This window comes from Lithobates pipiens, unplaced genomic scaffold (genome assembly GCF_037356315.1).
Source record: "Lithobates pipiens isolate NorthernLeopardFrog02 unplaced genomic scaffold, aLitPip1_a1.2 Scaffold_16, whole genome shotgun sequence".
Classification (NCBI taxonomy): domain Eukaryota; kingdom Metazoa; phylum Chordata; class Amphibia; order Anura; family Ranidae; genus Lithobates; species Lithobates pipiens.
This window is the reverse complement of record NW_027507748.1, coordinates 283891122-283912618: the sequence shown is the minus strand read 5'-3', so window position 1 is coordinate 283912618 and position 21497 is coordinate 283891122. Positions and strand designations below refer to the sequence as shown.

Genomic DNA, 21497 nt, shown 5'->3' with positions numbered 1-21497 from the left:
GCCAATGAGAGCTGCAGTGCTGGAGGTACAGCTCTGTGTCTGTGTAAATCCAGGAAGTGAACAAGCAGCAGCTTCTGCTGCCCACAGTCAAAATGATTGCAGCCAGACTCAGTGGAGGGAGATTTCTGCAGCATATTTGGCAAGTACAGAATCCCAGTATATATAAAATAATATGCAAAGTGTTTGGAGGGAAGCTTCAGAATGGCAAAGATGTTTTTATTACACATTATGTGAGCACACTGCAGTTCTCTCTTTAATAAAAGGAAAGACCCTAAACAGAATTTAAAGGCTGCATTGAAATCTCTGTCTAATAGACGATGGCCTTAAAGTAGAACACTTGTCCAGGCTATTACCATCTCATTATTTACAAATTCTTAACAAACAGTAAATAAGCTTTAGGGCCAGTTCACACCTAAATGCGTTCCTGTGTGAGTCCTATGTGGCTCAGCGAAGTACAATTATAAGGCTATTTGTTTGAGTGGGCTAAAATTGCTCTGGATTGCACAAAATTTAGGGCATGCACTAATTAAAAAAAAGGCACTGCATCAGTACTGTGGTGCCGTGCAATTCGGTGCAGGCAAATGTTCACGATCTGTGTTTGGGGTGTCGTTAGGATTATATTGACACCAGCAGCAGCACCCAATGCATTTTGAACACGGTGTGGGAAAATTCCCACGTTGGGTTCCAGTGTGAACAAGGCCTTAAAGCAAGCCACCCCGACTTATAAAACTGTAAAAAAAATTCAAAGGCTCTCATATATCACAACAAAGACTCTAAAGTCAGGTTTCAGTCCGTTTCTTAAAACGCCTGTTTACTTTAGAAGGCTAGCAGGCTGCCAAGATTCTGCTTAGACATGAGTTTTGTTTTCATTGCCTCAGTTTACTTTAAATTTTAAAAGTAGATTTCTCCACGATGCCTGTAGATACAGGGGTGAATGCTGGGTTGTTTGAAAGTGATTGTGTTGCTTTTATAGAATATGTAAATTGTTTAGTATGCATAGTCTGAGCACAGATGCACTTTAAAACAAGCCACTGTAGCTGAAGGCACCGTGGAGTAATTCATCATCAAACTTATAGCAAAAACGGTTTCACTTTCCTGCTTTGCTGCATCGCCGGCCTTCTAATCTCTAATGTAAACACAGAGCAGGTGTAACCAAATAGGGGAGAACAGAGTGCCGGGCCCTGATTTTAAAAGCTCTGGGCTGTCTGTAGGTGTACTCTTTCAGTGCCCCCCTACCCTACACTGCATGAATTAAAGTGGAAGTAAACCCTCCTATCATTTTCAGTCACGGAAGCTGCCATCTTGGCCTCTAATATTTCTTCAACTGCCAAAATGCTGTACATGTGGTCAGTTATGACACCAGCCATTGGATGGTTTGAAAGTTTGGTTGAGAGCACAACCAATGTGAAAGTTACATTCCCGGCATGCCAGAAATGCTAAGTGTTTTTTGAAACTGGGTTTACTCCCGCTTTAAATACTTTTTTGTCTAAGACCCCCTTCAGACTATGCAGAGCAGACATGGGCACAGTGTTCCCTATGGGGTGGTCAGGTGGAAACAGACGGCCTGTTCGTTCACATCCGTCATCTGATTTGCTCCACCAAAAAGATGGGGAATATGTTTTCAGCGGACAGGATCGGGTGCCAGCGGGTGTCAAATGGACATAGAGCACTATAGATGGTCCGATCAAGTCCATGTGAAAAACTGAAGGGCGGACCCGATTGGTACATCAGTGTGAAAGGGGCCTTAAAGAAGAGGAAAGAAAAAAGAACAAATCCTTACGTTTTTCCTTTCTTCCCTAGCAGTCAGTGCCTTCCCTCACTATCTGACACTCCAGATTGTAGGCAGCTCTTTCTCTCCACCCATACAATGCAGGACTGCTGGCCCTCTGTGAAGTAAGAAGCATTAGCTCATCTCCCCTAGATGTATGTATATTCTGAATTGCTGCAGACTGAAAATAATCTTGTATGCCTCATGTGGTCAAAAATTCCAGAGAGTTCCCTCTGCTAAAACCTTATGTGATAGCTGTTTGTGGTTCTAAAATTGGCGTCCTTTTTTTCCCACAAATAGAGCTTTCTTTTGGTGGTATTTGATCACCCCTGCGGTTTTTATTTTAAAATAGAGCGACAATTTTGAAAAAAAATGCAATATTTTTTACTTTTTGCTATAATAAATATCCCCCAAAAATATATATAAAAAAAATTTTTCCTCAGTTTAGGCCGATACGTATTCTTCTACATATTTTTGGTAAAAAAAATCACAATTAGTGATTCTTGATTGGTTTGCACAAAATGTATAGCGTTTACAAAATAGGGGATAGTTTTAAAGCATTTTTATTAATATTTTTTTTTACTAGTAATGGCAGTGATCAGCGATTTTTATTGTGACTGCGACATTATGGCGGACACATCGGACATTTTTGACACATTTTTGGGACCATTGTCATTTATACAGCAATCAGTGCTTTTTAAATGCACCGATTCCTGTGTAAATGACACCGGCAGTGAAGGAATTAACCACTAGGGGCGTGGCCTGGCATGTGACATCACTGATTGCCTTTCCCTATAAAAGGGAACAGACGATCGGCAACAGCCACACTAGGAAGCACGGGGAGAGGTTTGTTTACACAGACCTCTCCTCGTTCTTCAGCTCTGTGACCCGATCGTGGGACACCAGTGGCGATCGGGTCCGCTGGTCCTGCGGCTACGGTCACGAAGCTCAGGACCGGGTCGGGAGCGCGCCACCGGTGGCACGCTCCCGACCCACGGCTGGGCACTTAAAGAATCACCTACAGGTACCTGATTGTGCCCAGCCATGCCATTCTGCCGACGTATATCGGCATTAGGCGGTCCTTAAGCAGTTAACCTTACTTTAGGTTAAGATCAAAGATCTATATTACCATAGTTAATACTGCCAGCTGTTTACAGGGAGAGTTAGACAGGAGGCCCCCCCACCATTTTCTGCTACAGGACCCCATGAGTCATAGGTATGCTCCTGCATACAAGCTACAGTATATGCAGCTCCAACATCTTGCATGATTCCCCATATATCCCCCATGTAATTAGAAGATTATACATTTTCTGCAAATGTGTGGGCCTCTACTATTTTGGAGCAAAGATAGCTAAAATGATTTTTGTTTTAAGAAGCAATAGCTGTTAGGAACAATAAAACCATACAGTCATACTGTATACATCATGTCCAGGTCTGAAATGCATTAATGTTGTTGGTCATTAAAGTGGTTGTAAACCCTTTACAACCCCTTTTTGCTACAGGTAAGCCTATAATAAGGCGTACCTGTAGCTACCCCAGATATCTCCTAAACCTGCACAGTTTAGGAGATATCCCCTCTATCTGCATGTGCCAATGTCATCAGTACATGCGCACTGAAGCATTGCCATGTACGTGCCGTTGCTTGAATTAGTGTGCTGTTACTGGCGGCTCCTGCATGCGCGGGAGTGATTGGCTTCAGCAAATCGTATGGCCGGAGCCCGTGAAACCCGGAAGTAACTCCGGGAACGATGTCGCCGGTCGGAGCGGGGTAAGAGGACCGCTGCAGGGGCTTCAATCTAAGGTAAGTAATTCATAATGGGCTAGTATGCAATGCATACTAGCCCATTATGCCTTTGTCTTGCAGGTTTATTTAATTTTTTTGTGTGGGTTTACAACCACTTTAATATGTTATAAAAAATATATTTTTCATTTATATTCTCCAGTACCAATGGCGATATAAACTAGAAAATCAAGTATTTTTACCATCATACATCCATTTCCTTTAGTGATTAAGAAAGAATAACTATCGCTATGTGTTTAAGAAATGTTTATCAATTGACTACAATTATGTACTGAGCTGTTTCCAATTTTACATGCATTTCGTAAATTTTAAATGTTAAATTAAAATAAACGCACTGTAATGGTTCACCTTAATATTATTATATGGCATTGACTATCAATGCAATATAATGTTTCATGTTGCAAAAAAGTATGTATGTGTCATAATATTCTTTAACTTCTGCTTCTAATTTGGTATGTTGGAATGTCTTGCCTGTGTATGAAAATAATTTGTATTTTTTTCCCTCCCATTACACTAATTTCTTGCCAGAATGATAGTGAATTGGCTATGTGATATTTGCTAAAAAATTGGCTCACTGCTGGTTTGAGATTTGTCTACCAAATACAAGCAAAACATGTATTTAGACAACAAATATTGGCAGTACTTAGTAGGAAAATTGCATAACGTAAGCATTTAAAGAAGACTTTAGAAGACAATAAAATATTGTGTGAACTACTTTTCATGCAAAATCTGCTTTAATCCAACAGGGGCTATGCTGCAAGCCTGTCTGTTTACTTACCAGCTAAACAGCTAGCCAAATCAGATTTATGCTGGTGTCCAGTGAGTTCCTTTCCCGGCAAAACAGCTTGTTCCCTCCTGTTTGTAAAGGTATCCTATATGTGGCCAACCTAATCATAAACTAAAACACAAAAACACCCATCAAGATGTTCATGGTAGCCCAGGATCCAAAGTTTAATGATGCCACTGCTTAACACCTTGAATCTTTCTGCTTTAAATTGCGTTAACTGTGAATATTGTGCATATAACTGAGGGACACAGGAGAAAGACAGGAAAGAGGGAAAATAAACAGAAGGGGAACCCAGGGGACAAAAGATGTAGAATGGGGACCATATTAATCGCCATATAGATAATCTATCACCATTAAAGTTTGATTTACATATATCGAGCCCATGGGCTGCAGACTTTTTTTTAAAGCATTTACTGGTATCATTTATTATTAGGGTTGCACCAATACCAATACTAATATCAGTACCGATACCGAGCATTCGCAGGAGTACTTGAAGGCTGCTTTCACACTGAGGCACTTTACAGGTGATATGCAGGCACTATTTTTAGTGCTATAGCTACTGTAGAAAGAGCCTTTCCTCTCACTCCAGTGTGAAAGCCTGAGTGCTTTCACACTGGAGAGGTGTGCTGGCAGGACACCAAAAAAAGCCTCATTAATGGGCAGTGCTGCCAAACCACTGGCACAGGGCTGCTGCAGCAGCACTTTTCCGGCAGGTTTAACCATTTTTCGGAAGCTAGCAGGGGTTGAAAGCGCCCTGCTAGCGGCCAAAAACCTCCACAAAAACTATGTTATACCGCCAACTCCCCAAATGCCCCTGTGTTAAAGTAGCTGTATTGCTGCAAATGCTCCGATGCTTGACCCGATACCTGGGCAGTCATAGGTGATCAGTGTGGCGGTGGGGGGAGTTACAAGAGTTACAAACACCGATCTCTCTGTATAGGCTTTCAATAAAGCAGCTGACAGCCACTTCTCCCAACGGCTTTCAGCTGCTTTATTGAAATCTATACAGGGGGATCGGTGCTTGTAACTCACCCCACCACTGCACTGATCACCCCTGACTGTCCCCTGCGCCCTCCTCCATGTCCCCCTCTCCATGCTCTTTCGGTCCCCCGCCATGTCCTCCCTGCTCTTCTGGTCCACTGACATGTCTTTCCTGCTCCTCCGGTCCCCCCCCTGTCCTGGATCTGTCAGGATGCAGAGCGGAGGAAGGAGCTGATATATGTAATTTACCATCTCCTTCCTTTTCTGAATGAACAGAGCCAGTGATCACTGACTGTCCATTCTTATAACTGGGCATTGTAATCTGTGTTTACGATGTCTTAGTTTATGAATGGAGAGGAGCCGCTGTCTCCTGTCCATTCATTTGCAGTGCAGCTGAGGCTGCATGGAAAGGGACTGGGGAATCTGTGTGCTCAGTCTCTTTCTCTGTCTCAAAAGGGGAGATGTCAGGGGTTTAGACCCCTGATATCTCACCAACCCCCCCCCCCCCAACATTTATTGTAAAAAATAAAATTGTAAAATACTGACACAGTCCCCTGTCACATGACATTTAAAAAAAAAATTCAGTAATCTGTATTGGCGAGTACTTAATAAAAAGTATTGGTATTTGAACTCGGTCTTAAAAAAGTTTTGGTGCAACACTATTGATTATACTAGCAAGTTTTACATTGAGCATGATCCAAGAATCCTTTTTCTTCAGCAAAGAGATAGGGACAGAAGCAGTTTTCCACAATCAAGTTATAATCAACTTAGCTGCCAATAGAATTAAAAAAATATAAATTTTTGCGTAACTCATAGAACCTTCTCATGTGGGTCATTCAGAAGACCAATGCATGGTTTTTGAGTTACTGGAACTCCTATAACCCATCTTAATAGCACATAGACTCTAATCCAAAATCCCCTTAATCTGGGACATTCCCACCAGATGTGATACATAGTTCTACAGGAATAACAGCCCCAAAAACACAATGGAGAAGAGTTTGGACATAACCTAGAAAGATATGAAGGAACCAGATACCACTTTGTTAAGGCCTTTATGTTTGCTTTAATCAAAAATAGATATATAATGACCTTAAATGACAATCCTCTCGGATTCCAAACACTATCCCACACCCTCATGTAAGGAAGTTTCTCCATGGTGACAAGAAAAAGCCCATATATGGTGGAGACTCATGTCTGTATACTTCATCTTTCATATGGGCTAACTTGAGTTATATCAGGTCCAAGGGAGCGTAAGATGTGGGAGATTTGGTAGAATTCAAAGGTTTTGGTTGTGGGCATTTTTTAATTTGTTGCAGTAATGTTGTAGAGTGAAGGGGCCTCTAAAAGTAGTGAAGTGTCCTATTCTATATATAAGCCCTTGTTTAGCCACCATTGAAAAGACTTTGGGTCCAAACCGGAAAGGAAGGTAGGACTGTTGAACAGATGAGCTAATGGGTGAAAAGATTAAATAAATGCATATTGTTCCTCACCCTGTCCCAAATGACCAGGGAATTAGAGAGAGTAGGAGCCAGGATCAGTGGGTGCTGTCTGCCCAGTTGCAATTTTAAATATTCCAGAAGGTAAAAGGCCACTGCCTGTGGTTCTACACAGCAGAAAATTGAGCCACCTGGGCCACCTGATAATATAATGGTAAATTTGGTATTCGGAGCCCTCCCATAGTAAATAAAACCTGTTTCAACAGTCTACAACCCTTTCCCCTCTTAGTAATTTTTTTTTTCTATAAAACAAAGATTATGCATATTAAGATTAAGCCCACCCCCACATGCCAAGGTTCTAGGTGTAGTCCTGGACTTTGAACTCTCCTTTAAGCACCATGTCCAATCACTGTCCAACTCCTGCTGCCTCATCCTCTGCAGCATCTCCAAAATACACCCCTTTCTAACCAATGGCACAACAAAGCTCTTAATTCATGGTCATCTCTCACCCTGACTACTGCAACTCCCTTCTCATTGGCTTACATCTACATAGTCTATCATCTCTTTAATCCATCATGAATGCTGCCTCATCTACCTTACCAATCGCTCTGTGTCTGCTACCCCTCTCTGTCAATCCCTTCAATGGCTTCCACTCGGCCAAAGAATTAAATTCAAAATACTAACAACTACTTACAAAGCCATCCACAATTTAGCCCCCAGCTACATCACTAGCCTAGTCTCTAAATACCAACCTACTTGTTCTCTTCATTGCTCTCAAGACCTCCTGCTTTCTAGCTCCTTCATCACCTCCTCCCATGCTTGCCTCCAGGATTTTTCCAAAGCCTCTTCAATTCAATGGAATGCCTTACCCCAATCTGTCCACTTATCTCCTACTCTACTAGCTTTTAGACTATTCCCAAAAACCCTTCTCTTCAGAGAAGCCTACCCTACCCACACCTAAAAACTGTATTTTAATTTTCTATATCAGCACACCCCCCCACCCCCACCACAGTTATTACCTTTTTGTTTCCACTGGGCCTCTGATCCCTCCTGTGTGGATTTGTGTTGTAGGTGTGCTGTCTGCCCTCATGTTGTAAAGCACTGCGCATACTGTTGGCGTTATATGAATCCTATCTAATAATAATATTTTTTTCCTATAAAACAAAGATTATGTATATATGTAAATATGTAATTGTAAACATTAGTTAAAAAAGCTTAAAAACTTTATTGCACTCAGAACCATTAAATATTCCCTTTAAAAAGCAAGTGAAGCAAAGAAAACTAGGGATAAAAAAAAAAAAAGATAAAAGAGGAGCTTACTGCTAGGGGTCAAAATACTTAATAAATAATCCCTGATGTTACCTAATTATCAACTCTCTTCTCATCTAAATGAAGCAAGGAAGGCAGAAAGTATGTATGTTGCTTCATTAATTTCTCTAAGTCAAGTCTGTATTCCGCTGTCTTTTTTTAAAGTAAAATGTATTAAAAGGAAATCTTGGGAGGATGGCTTTTAAGCCGGACTTGCAAGAAGACCTGTCATGACCACAGTATCTACAAAGGGGGTTAAAGTGTAATGCGTAAAGTGGCCAAAGTAAATATTTGGGAAGCAATCCCAAGAATAGCACAGCAAGACCAGAATTTTGATAATGACTCTAATTACATGAGACAATTATAGTTAAAAAATGACATCATTGTAACCTTTATGGATTTATCAAGTTCAAAAAATCTTAATGATTTTTTTGAAGACCTCAACTATAAACCTGTTGAGTACAAAACATAATTAAGCTTAACCGTCCATTTAAAACTTTGGTTCAGCTTTGATTTACATCTCTCAACACATTTTTATCTAAACTATAAGACAAACAATACTTCAGTGAAGATGTTATCTAAAGATTTGTGTTATCAAAAATCATTAAAAATGGTATCAATAAAAAATATTAAGTATGGGATAAACCACCAGTGATGACTGGACTCTGCATGCTACTGCAGCATACTATATCCATAAACCTCCAGGGATGTTAAATAAGAAAAAAAGCTTCTTTGGATGTCAAGAGTCTTTTCTAATCAAAATGTGTTAGCTGAACAAGGTTCTGACTTTCTGGAAGCATGAATTTAGCACTGAAAAATAGCACTGATGTCTTTACAAAAGGGACTGCAAAGAAAAATGTGCAGAACTTAAAAAATCAAGCCTAAAGGAATAATGTATAATTTTTGCCACCCTTCTCGTATCTAAACAGCAGATTTGTCTAAATACTTCAGATTCAGATCATGGTTTATTAGGAAAGTGTGGGATGTTCATTTTGTAATCCAAAGTTAGTTTGTATACAGCTAAACACAATTTTCCTATCTGGTATAGATAATCTCCTAATATGGTTATTATAAAATAAATTAGCAAAAGAAGTCGGGGGGAGGGGGGGGGCAATCAGTAGCTAAAATTCATTTGGATACATTAAAGGAAATTGATTAGCCGTCTTTTTAAAAAAACAAGCATAGGTTAAGAAAAGCAAATGTTAATATTGAGATATTTACTGGTAATTATGCTTCAAGTATATTCCAGAACAAAATAAAAAATAAATAAAAACGTATGCAGCACATCTCTGCAATTCATGCACGTTTCCCTGTGTTTTAAGGCCTTGGAAGTACAGAAATGTAGCTGTGGGCTGACAACATACAGCATTTTTGTGGCCTGAGTGGTGTCAGCACTGCCTAGGTTTCTGTTTGCTAAACTACTGAATCAAGCCACTTCTATTTATAACAACAACATAAGCATTTATTGATTTATAGCTCATTATAAGAACTGGAAGGGATAATCAGGCTGCTTGAGATAACACCAGAAGTGTGCACAGGACAGCTCTACATTTCTGACATTATCAACAGGTATTTTATAATACCACTTAGAGCACAGCTATAGCAAAACACTTTCTATTGTTTGTTATTTATTGTTAAGGTGTTTTTATACACACAAAGTGCATTCCAGACAAAATTGAACTCTACTGTGAACAAACTAGGAGGACATTTACTAAATTTACTCTGCAGCTGTGCATAGTAACCAATCTGCTTCTAGGTTTTATTGTCAAAGCTTAATTGAACACTCTGAATTTAGATGCTGATTGGTTAATATGTAAAGCTGTACCAGATTCCGTGTTCCCCAATTTTTAGTAAATCTCCTCCACTCTGACTTCTCAGGGCTTCAATTTTCTTTCTAGCTGTAACGCACTAGTCTACCCCTCTCTCATTTGTCTCTTTCCTGGTGATTTGGGAATCCCTTTTGCTTACCTGTTTGTAATGCCTAATAATATTCCTAAACACACACTCTGCTCAAAAACCCCAATTACAGCGTGTATAAAAAAGTGTCATCCAATTTACTTCTCAGCCTGAAATGAAGACATATCTTAGATAAATACAACTGGATAAAACAAAAACTGTGTCTAATACCAACATGTCAGAAAAAATAAAAAAATAAAAATAAAAACACAATCAATGAGTTGGAAAAAGTATAACCCTCCCCCTTGTGTCAATATTTTCTTGAGCCACCTTTTGCTTTAATTACAGCCTTTAGTCTGTTGGGATATGTCTCTACTAACTTTGCACACGTAGACTTATTTTATTTGCCCACTCTTCTTTACAGAACTGCTCAAGTTCAGTTACATTTTATGGCGACTGTTTGTGAACTGTAGTCTTTAAGTCATTCCACAAATGTTCAATGGGGTTTAAGTCTGGGCTCCAACTAAGATATGCAAGAACATTCACCTTTTCTCTGCTCACTCCACGTCAGCACATCCTATACATCCTCCGTGTGACATCGCGTCCGCCCTAGCACCATCTTGCATTCCAAGCTGGTTATGGTGGTGTTTGGCTGCTTTCTGCTTACATCCAGGAGAGACAGCCTATACGCGATGCTATCCTAGGCATCGGACGGTCTGGAGAGCCTCTGAAATGGACGTTTTAAACAAAAATGCCTTTTAGGAGCCCTCTGTGCCCTTTTCTCAAACCACTGTGTGGTCATTTTTGATTGTCATGTTGGAAGGTAAATCTTCTTGTCATTGACCACTTTCTAGCAGATGGCAGCAGATTTTCTTCAAGAATTTTATGGTATTTTGCCCCATACACTTTTCTTCTATCCTGACACGTGCTCCAGTCCCTGCTGCAGAGAAACACCCACATAACAGGTTATTTTACACCCTCTAATGCTTTACTGTAAGATTGGTGTTATCTGGATGGTGAGATGCATTGGATTTCCTGCAGACAAATCGTTTGGCGTTGAGGCCAAATAATTTAATTTTAGGCTCATCTGACCATAACACATTTTTCCTATGGCCTCAGAATGTTACATTTGCAAAGGTGCATTTTTGCAAAGTTTAGTCATGACTGTAATGATATCACAGACACACAAAAAGCTGTAGCTATTGGCCATCTTGTTCAGAAATCAGATATCAGTCATGACAGTTTGGTGGAATAGTTAAATTGCAGCAGTAATCCTAACCCCTCCCTCCTCCCTTACTTCATAGGATACATAGACTCCTTCTTACTTCAAAAGAACCGTTATCTTAGGCATGGACCTGTGCAGGGCTGTAAACAACTAATTAGGCCTGGACAGCAGAATAGACATCCTGCCAGGACTTATCGTGAAACTATAACCAAATCCATTAAGAATACATAACATGCCATCCAAGGATGCTCAGACTTAATGAGGGTCGTAAAAAGGCAATGACCTTTCAGAGACTCCTGCCCAATTCAAAACTTAAGAGTCCACACATGGTTCATAAACTCAGACAGGAACATGACACATTAATAAAAAGTATATATTTGAATGTATAATTTCATACTGAACCAATTAAGTCCAGGCATGACCATGCTAAGATAGCTGTCAGATGCCTCCTGGGTGATACGTTTATCTAAGCTACCCTGTGTTTAGTATCCCTGGACACGGAATTAAATGCTGAACAATAATCTATCAGTTTCAAGAATGCAACCAGTAGATATTGGGACATAAGAATAGTGGTATAAAACTGTGTATAAGGGAGGGTCATTATACTGTCATCAACCCTGGACAGCCCATGGACCCTCCTTAACCGTTTTATTGGTCAGGAGCATCTGTCACCACCCCTTTGATCCAAGAGAAAAGAGGAGATGCCAAGACAGTTGTCAGTTCTCCTTTACCATCAGATCAGAAACATCTGCCAAGTTTGAGAACCATTTTGACATCTGGCTCATTGACGGAACTCTGTTCAACCCAAGGACATTGCGCTAGTATTCTTCTTCTCACGCTGTCTTGTTACTCTGTGGCTGTATGTTGTCTTTATTTCTTTGAAACTAATTTTTATGTAAATATATTTGCATCAATTTTGACCTTTAACACTATTCAAAATAAGGATTTAATAATGAAACCTTGTCCCTAAGCTCTTAATGCAAGCTAACCAAGAACCTGTCTCTTAAGAGTGCTACTGTATAGGATAAACTTTCTGAACACACCTGTCTGTGGTGACAGTGTGTGTTACAGACGATTAGTCTAAAATCATAATTGTAATGCTAAATTGGTTGCAGTTCTGACACTTCAGTAAACAAACGCCAGTGGTGGCAGTTAAAGGGTTAATTGTTTGATTAGCCCAGTGACAATCGCTCTCAGGCTGCTGTTACCTAGATTGTGGTCTTGCAAGCTGGAAAATCTTTGTGCAGCTGAGAGTGGCATTGTTACATTAGTGACAGCGCGGTGTGAGATTGGCCAGTCCTTATATGAGTTAGTAAGAGCAGCAGGCATCTGACACCCGTGTTCGTCACAGTGACTGCATGTGGCCTTTGTGAGGTTGTTTTTTTTATCTAGCAAACCTCCCATACAAGCCACATTTGTGGAGAATGTGTGATAGTGTTGTCACATGCACACAATGAACAGTCTTTGTCACAAATTCCTACAATTGCTTCAGAAGTGCTGTGTTGTATCAAATACCTCCCACTTCTTAATGTAGCGGCCATAAACCATTGCAGGGCGGCCTTGACTGAATGGGCTTGCCGGTTACCTTCTCTTGGCCTGCTCGCCCTCATCTAGGGGTTCCCAGGGTTGATACCTAACGACTTGTATACTGACACAGATAAAGTCCTTTCAAAAGGTTTTATTTTGCAGTAGAACTTTCACAAAACACAGTCTCTTAGGGAACAGAGGGCACGGGTGAAGAACCCAGGTACCTTGAACTGCAGGTTTAACAAAGTCTCTACTTCCACCCAGAGAGTAGCCACTCGCAGCTGGGTACTTCAAGGCTGAACAGACCTCTAGCCAGAGATCATGGCATTCAGCACGTTGACTCAAAACTTGAACAATCAACTGAAGGTGAACAGGAACCTTTTTTCAACCATACCTGGAAAGTTTCCCGCTTCCTTTGTGGTACTGGAAAAGTGTGAATTTATCAATGTCCTTCCCAACTCAGTAACCAGGCACTTCTCAGGATGCCACTTGCCGGCCCTCCTCCGAAGAGTCCTCCCCCGGTCACTTCCACGAGCTGTGGTGTCCTTCCAAGCCGAGAGCACACCCGGACACTTTGAATCCTCCCTCAGTTACAGCGCCTCAGACCAGCAGGTTCTGAGACTCGGGAACAGACGGATCCCTACCCCAGACCAGATGGGTCTACCAGGGGCCACTGACAGGAACATGTTGCGGGATGTCGAACACCCCGTGACCGGGACCCCTCACGGGCTAAAATTACATTTATAATGCATGTGACATTTGATCCCAAATGTCACCCGGTACATTAATAATAGACATCACTGTGCTTCTAGGCTTTGATTTTTTTCTGTATCCATCTATTGACTTATGCTTGTCCACAACTTTATCCCAGAGATCTTTTGACAGTGCCTTGCCACCCACTGTTTGCTTCAGTTGCACTACCAGGAACTAAAATGCTCCAGGAAAGCTGTTTCCATGCTGAACTAATCAAAATGACCACAGTTGATCACATTTGAAAGTCAAATGGCTTTGTGTGCCATTGAAAAGGTGATTAGCTACACCTGATGAAATTAGGAGGGGAGTGATCCTATTTGCATCTCAGTGATTCTGTTTTTGATTTTCTTTTTCTGACATGTTGGTGTTATATCTTTTACTTGGATGTAAATACAGCTGGATAAAACAAAAACTGTGTCTGTCTTCATTGATAAAGAACTGAAAGGTAGACCTGATCAGAATGGTTGTCTTCAAGAGGCCTTATTTAAATAAATAATAAAGAAAATAAGCTGGAATGAGATGGGTAAACGGGAGGCGGTGTCTTAGTCCCAATTAGTATTTATACAACAGCTATCTTGGGACTGCGGGACTTTTAGTGAGTCACACCTCTGACATATATAAAACATAAGAAAATGTATTTACATACATTTAAAAATAACAAACTAAACATTACATTAGTAGAATATACATATTTAATGCTACACATAATTTAATAGAGGAACTTTTACATTGAACCTGGACAGTCCATATTAATATCCACCATCAACCTGAAAAATCTGTGCTTGCACTCTCAACGCGTTTCACAACAAAAACCTCGCTTCTTCAGGAGAAGCACAGATGCGAATCTGGAGATAAAGAACACATATAAGTAAAAAAAAACATCAGCAAAGAAAAAAAATTATCAGACCTCACATTATCGACTTACGATTGAAGAAGGTAGTAGCCAGCCTCCACCTCGATGTAGTGTTACTTAAAAGTTGATAACGTGAGGTCTGATCATTTTTTTTATTTTTATTTTTTTGTTTCTTCGCTTTTATGTGTTCTTTATCTCCAGATACTCCTCTGTGCTTCTCCTGAAGAAGCAAGGTTTTCCTTGCGAAACACATTGAGAATGCTATAACAGATTTTTCGGGTTAATGGAGGATATTAATATGGACCATCCAGGTTCATTGTAAAGGTTTCTCTATTGAATTATGTGTAGCAATAAATATGTATTTTCTACTATTAATCTATATATGATTTGTTGTTTTTAAAAGTATGTAAATACATTTTATATATGTCTGAGATGTGACTCACTAAAAGTCCTGGGGCCCAAGATAGCTGTTGCCTTATTTAAATAGCTACTTGATTGAAACATATCGCCAGTTTTTAAAAAAATATTGTAGGCAATGACCAGATTAAGACCACTACAAGTGACTAACAATCTATAAAATAGGGGGTCATAGCAACCTTGGGCACCAGATTTTGTTAACATTCATAGTTTTGTAGTCTTTTTTATCATAAAGCAATATGTTGTAGGGAATCTCTGCTAAAAATATTTTATCTACAGCTTATGATGCATTAGTATAATTAGTAGAAATAATAGTATATGTTGCGCACTAGGCAAGACCAGCTACTTGAAACCCCCCCCACCACCTCCAAAAAAATAACACTTTAACGTTTTGTTGCTTTTAAATATTTTCTACTGTTTTTAAAAATTTTAAACTGTCAAAATTCTCCAATGTACAGGACGCCGTGGCGGGGTCCTGGAAGGACACTATGTTTCCCCTCTATTTGGACTGTGGTCCCTTTAAGGGAACAAAAAGGGTTAACTCACCTGTCAGAGGAAGCGGGTTTAAAACAAGACAGGAAGTTGTAGATGGGTGTGGAGGAGTGTAGAGGAGATGGTGTCTTGTTTGCAGCAACAAAAGTGAACAGCAGTGTCCTGCCTGGAAGCTTCCTGGCAGGGGAAGCTACCTGCAACAGAAACTAAGGACTGGTTGACTGCGATAGCAATTCTGGGCTTTGCAAGTTGGTGAGACTGAAATCCCTTTCTTTTGTTTTTGCTGCTGTAAAGCTATTTAAGTTCAATAAACCTCCTTTTGAGTGAAAAGCCTGTGTCCTGCGATCTAGCTGGTCCCCCGAACTTTACACCAGCTAACATCATCCAATCCTGCAGCAGTATGCGGAATGTTGACACAGTGTGTGGGGAACATCAGTGGAACAAAAAATGGGCTGCTCACTCTAAAATGCCAAATAATGACAGCTAACGGTTTCTCAATACCTTTTAGTTCTTTTTAGCCAGCTTCACTCAATTGGTGTCAGTAGTTGTTTATTTTTTTAATAATTTAACATTTTATTTATTTTACTATTTATTATCTTTTTAGGACCCACTGTTGAAGAGCTTTGGTAAAATATCAGAAGTCTAAACAGACCTTTTGATGTTTCACTTTTGAGACAGAGAAAGGAGGTTGAGGGCACCCTTAACCTCTATATCTGTAGCCTCAGCAGCACAGAATGAATGAACAGGAATAAAACTGTACAGAGGCTTCCCATTCATTCATTCATAAACTAAAACTTCATAACAGTTTACTATAACTCAGTTTTTGTTTATAATTCATAACTGAGTCAGCGAGTAATACTGAACACTGACAGATCCCCTGCAGCAGCTGGTGGGAGGGGAGATGAGGCAAGCCGGCAGAGCTGGGGGACGAGGGGGACCAAGAGAGGAAACAGTGGGCCGGGAGAAAGGAAACAGCGGGCCGGAAGATCAGTGGAGCAGCAGGACCTGGATAAGAGTGGTGCCATATAGAGGAACCTATCCTCTCCATTTCCTTCCTACATTCACTGATTGCCTTTGGGATTGAGAGGAGGAGAAGTTGGCATTCAGCAGCTGCAGGAGATCAGATATGTACATGCCGCTGTCTTGTTAGGACATGCCGTGGCTGCACCCTAGCCGGCTGCCTAGTTCACCTAGTGGTAACACGACCCTGAATAAGAAGGTGTCCTACTTCGCCTTCTTAAACAAATGATCACAAGAAAAACCCAAAAAGTCAAAATTGTAGCATTCTTTAAAATTGCTGGTTGGTGGTTAGAGAAATGATTGCTTGCATCGGTGGTCAAAGAAGTGTCCAATTACACTGCATTGGTGCTCAGTGGAAGAGTAGTCCTCTAGAACGGTGATCAGTGAGAAAAGGATGCCCTTATATTGGTGGTCAGTGATCAGTGGGAGAAGGGTGGCTTTACATCCCGCCTCACAACTAAAATTCCCCCCCCCCCCCCGGAATTTTTGTTATTGGTAACAGTTCCTCCTTAGAGACAGCTAAAAAGTTAAATTTCCAAAGTACGCTTGAAATTTTTAAGAATATCACAAATAGCCTCTTATGTTTAAAAAAAAACAAAAAAAAACTGTACAGCAGGGACAGGGTGTTTTCATGCTTCCTCCAGAACAACATTAAAAATACACAGGAAGCTGGGACCTAAGGTCTTGTCTTCACAGATGGGACAAAAGTTACTTTTCTTGCATGCACAACATTTGCATTTGTATATCAAAGAGTCAAACTATTGAAACCGATAGCTAGAAAGTCAAATTGTTTCCCTACCCAAGACAGAATCTCACTTTCTCTACTGTCAATAACAGTCAGTTTCTAAACTCTAATGCTGAGAATGCAAGAAATTCTGTAAATATGTCAACCATGTTCTACCGTCTGCTATCCCTGCCATATAGATATAAATTATTAAACTGTTGGTACATTGATCCATTTTGCTTCTGCAATCAAAAGCTGGTTGAAAGTATTTGAAATTACCATAAATTGCTGTGATCAGAATTAATATAAGACGATATCCTGAATATTTCAATTAATCAATATTCAGAGTAATAATCGTATGTTCTACCATATAAATATTAATGTTTTACTTCTGCATTAGCTTGCTTATGGCACCACATTTTGAATACTGTATACAGATGAATAAAGGCTCCCTCTAGTGGGCATGCGTACAGTATGAGTCAAGGTAAAATTCGCAAATTTCAGTACACTACTTATACACTTTCATACCTTTAGAAAATGTTCTTTAAACTGGTATTAAACCCAAGAGCAAACATTTATTATATTACAGCTTACCAATTCTTGTTGCATTTTCTTTTTTAGGCTCTCACTTTTATTTTCACCTGGGGATCCAGCCAGTAAGGGCCCTTTCCCACTGCTCCGCTAAAAAAAATAGTGGTAAAAATGCACATGCATTTTTGATGCCTTTTCAGGTTGCTTGACTCCCAGAATGCACCTCCGAAACATGGACATGTCACTCAAAAAGCATACCAAAAACACAACTGCATTGTGTTTTTGATATATTTTCTATTAATTTCAATAGGAAGGTGTGTTTTTGGTGTTAAACATGCACCAAAAATGCAGCATATAGGACTTTTACAAAACGCATGGCTCCAGCAGCGAATCGGTGTGTGCCATAGTATTAAAAGCAGAAAAAAATGCACGAAAAATGTATCCCTTTAAAAACACCAAAAGGTGCATCAAAAACTGAGCAGTGAAAGGACCCTAAGTATTTTATTTTATTTTTTAAACAAGCTCTGCTACATAGTATCTGTTAAGAGTGTTGAGACAAACCATTTATGCTGACCATCTCTTTCCACATTCCCTACATATATACTTTAGGCTCAACCTTAAAAAGAGTTTATTCCTTTTATTCAGGTCAGACCTGTATCTACAACAGTAGGTGTAAATGCAGCTTTACACAAAACTTTTACAGCTTGACAGTGCACAACTCATCTTCATAGCTTCTAAGTGTCCCTGATTTTTTCCTGATTTAGAACAAAGTCCCTCTGTTCCTTTTTCCTCCTTATTTGTCCCTCATTTTGGTCTGATGACGTTGTATATAAAATGCACTATTCGTCTTTCAAAAAGTGTTTCCCAGTGCTAAACCTTTCATCCGCCTATCTGTGCCCACCAATGCTGCCTATATGTGCAAAGTGCCCACCAGTGCCACCCATTAGTGCCACATATCAGTGCCACCTATCAGTACCCATAAGCGCTGAATATTCGTGCCTCCTCATCAGTGCCCATCAGTGAAGGAGAAAAAGTACTTTTTTACAAAATTTACTGAGAGAAACTAAGGAAAACCTTTTTTTCCAACATTTTTGGTCTTTTTTTTTTTCTTTTTCTTTTTAGGAAAAAATAAAAAACCCAGAAACAATTAAATACCACCAAAAGAAAGCTCTATTTGTGTGAATAAAATGATAAAACATTTCACATGGTTACAGTGTAGCATGACTACACAATTGTCATTCAAAGTCTGACAGCACTGAAAGCTGAAAAATGGCCTGGGCAGGGAGGGGGTATAAGTGCCCTGTATTGAGGCGGTTAAGGGGGTGTGACAGATTGTGTGTGTTCAATGCCCACATACTTTTGCCAATAGGTGTCCCTCGTTCACATGTCAAAAAGTTGGGAGGTGTGTACCTTGGCTGCAAAATGGACTTTTGTCAACAAGTACATATGAAATATACAATATCATAAATATGCCAGTTCTACACTGCTCTGATGTGAAATGATTTTTCCTGATGTTTCATAGTGGGCACAAGAAGCCTTGCCACCTAAGCATCCATGTGGTGCAAAGCATAAGGATAGGTAGTAGTACTGATACTGAGGCTGGTTCTAGCCTGCACTTAAAACGACAGCAGGTATAAAAATAAAAATATTTTTCATCAGTTTTCATAAATCAGGTTCAAGAACTGAAATGCAGAAGGGAGACAATTCTCAAACCAACACTTATCATTTTGTCATTTATGAAAATTACTATGAATCATAACTATGTTTTTGAGAACAAGGCGACTGCTTTAATGTCACAAGTATGTAACTGAGCTACAGAGGGTGGACTGAAAAGGGCATTCCACAGTTTAAGATGCACACCAAATGCACTCACCTAGAATGTGCAGTAGAGCAGTTAAATTTGTTATACACCAGCAGACCAAGGTAAACAGCAAAACCCGCAACTGATAATGGACATTAAAGTAGAACTACACTGATTATCCTCATTTACAGACTAGATGTTTACCTAATATGTTGGTGAGATTCAAGAAATCAAAAATTGAAATTGATGCATACACTTAGATATTTAATGCCACATATTTGCAAGAAAAGCTGAAATGGCAGTTCATAAATAATAATCTGAATATTTAATTCTAATCTTAATATTTATTCCCTCCACCCTAAGAACAAAAATCATAAAGTCACTGGTTAAGGTACTTCTACAAAGAGTCTCCTAGTTCTCTAAAAACTGGCATGTGCAATTTTGAATGTTGGTGCTGAGGATTGGAATGCTGGAATGTTACAATCAATCGTGTTCTTATCTTTTGTCGGCATGTTATCCTGTAGGGATTGTCCTATCTTGTGGATGATCCCCTGTTATCTGTACGAACTTCCACTATGAAGGTATTTATTTTCTTTTTCAATACATGTTTATTTTAAGTGAGAATGGGCAAATTGACAGGTTCACTCTTCCTATTTTTCTTACTAGTGCTAGCAGAATAAAAAAGTTTTATGGGCTATTAGCCAGTAAAAATAAAAATGAATAAAGTGTTTAAATTTTAGCCTTGAGACTAAATGAAAGTGAACTACTAGTTGCATTGGTGCTATAGACCTCTTTCCGACTGTGGTACCCAAGAACGGTCCTCTTCCATGGGAAAGCTGTGACTGCACACGCAACCTCAAGGGATTCATTACACTGTACCTTCAAGGATAGGAAAGATATATTTGCTACTTTGAACAAGAAAAATATAAAAAAATGAACCAGTGAAAATGCCCACTCTTGGTTTTTAGTTGCTTAAATGGTAATCCACCTCTGGTTTGTAATGTATTTGTCTGTGTCCTGTACCAGATGTAACCTGTAAGATCTAACCTGAATCTCTGTTCACCAGAGTGTTGGGTTATTGAATAACAGAGAACGCTGGGTAAACCTAATGGGCTAGTGGGCCTAAAAATACAGCATGCTCTTTTTTTAAGCACTTTTGAAAGAACATTTACCGTGACTTATTTAAAGTGCCTGCTGGTTCCTAATCTGCCACTCTTTTGAGGTACCCTCAGACATAAGAAGGCAACAGGAAGATATGATCACTGAAGAATCATTGTCTAAATCAATCAGGTCATAAACATGATTTTATTGGCTGGGCTTGCATGTTTATGGCCTGTGCAGGCTTGAGCTAACCACACACTAGTAGAATTTTTTTTTTTTTTAAATGTTTGATTTTAAAAATTTTAGACTTTCTAATTGTTACTTATTTAGAATTACATTTGAACAACATTTGTCAACCCCTGAATGTGCTGAGAATTTTCGCACACACTTGTTTATGAAACTTTGTTCAATTTTATAATTGTTAATGCAGTCAGTGGTGTTTATTTTTAACCACGGTGACGAGAACATTTGAATTAGTGAGATAAAAATGTTTTTGAACTAATGGAAATCTAACCGTGTACGGTATGTGGTTTTTGTTCGATAAAGTCTATTGGTTCTAAAATTAAATGTAAAAAGCAAAAAAAAAAAAAAAAAAAACTACTTTTGAATGACATTTGTCATGTGTGCTCAAAATTTTCATACAAATTTTTGTACGAAGTTTCTTTTAAAAATCTACTAGTGTATAACCAGCTTTACCTTAAAGTATATCTAAGCCCAACAACAAAAAAGTAACCTATCGCAGCTCACCAGTCCTTAGATGTGGTGACTGCATTTGTTATCTATTGGGAAGCTTTTCTTTATATTTATCATGGAAAGCCATCTAGCAAACTTACTGTTTAGAGTGCCAACACTCACTGTACTCAATTTTAGGAAGAATTGGCATTGCCACTATAGGATTGCAAATGTCTGGGACTTCAGAACACATCCCCATTTTCTCTTCTCCTTAACATGTGGGTGGTCTGTGATGCACAGAGAAAACTGGTAATAAAGCAAACTAATAACAGTGTACCCAAGGCAGAGAGAACAGGAAGTTATTGGCTCACAAGATTTCTGGTGGGTTTCTTTTGAACAGATAT

The 21497-nt window shown here is 39.4% G+C and overlaps 1 protein-coding gene across 3 annotated transcripts in view; it reads left to right on the top strand.

The window, feature by feature from the left end:
* KCND3 (potassium voltage-gated channel subfamily D member 3) overlaps positions 1 to 21497 on the top strand; it is a 688984-nt gene that overhangs the window by 652743 nt on the left and 14744 nt on the right. For 2 of the 3 annotated variants that reach the window (XM_077481534.1, XM_077481536.1), the window contains exon 7: positions 19845 to 19901. The exons of the other annotated variant lie outside the window; for it this stretch is intronic. In XM_077481534.1, coding sequence (XP_077337660.1) covers positions 19845 to 19901 — 57 coding nt within the window. The remainder of the gene's footprint in view (positions 1 to 19844; positions 19902 to 21497) is intronic. 3 annotated transcript variants of the gene reach the window in all.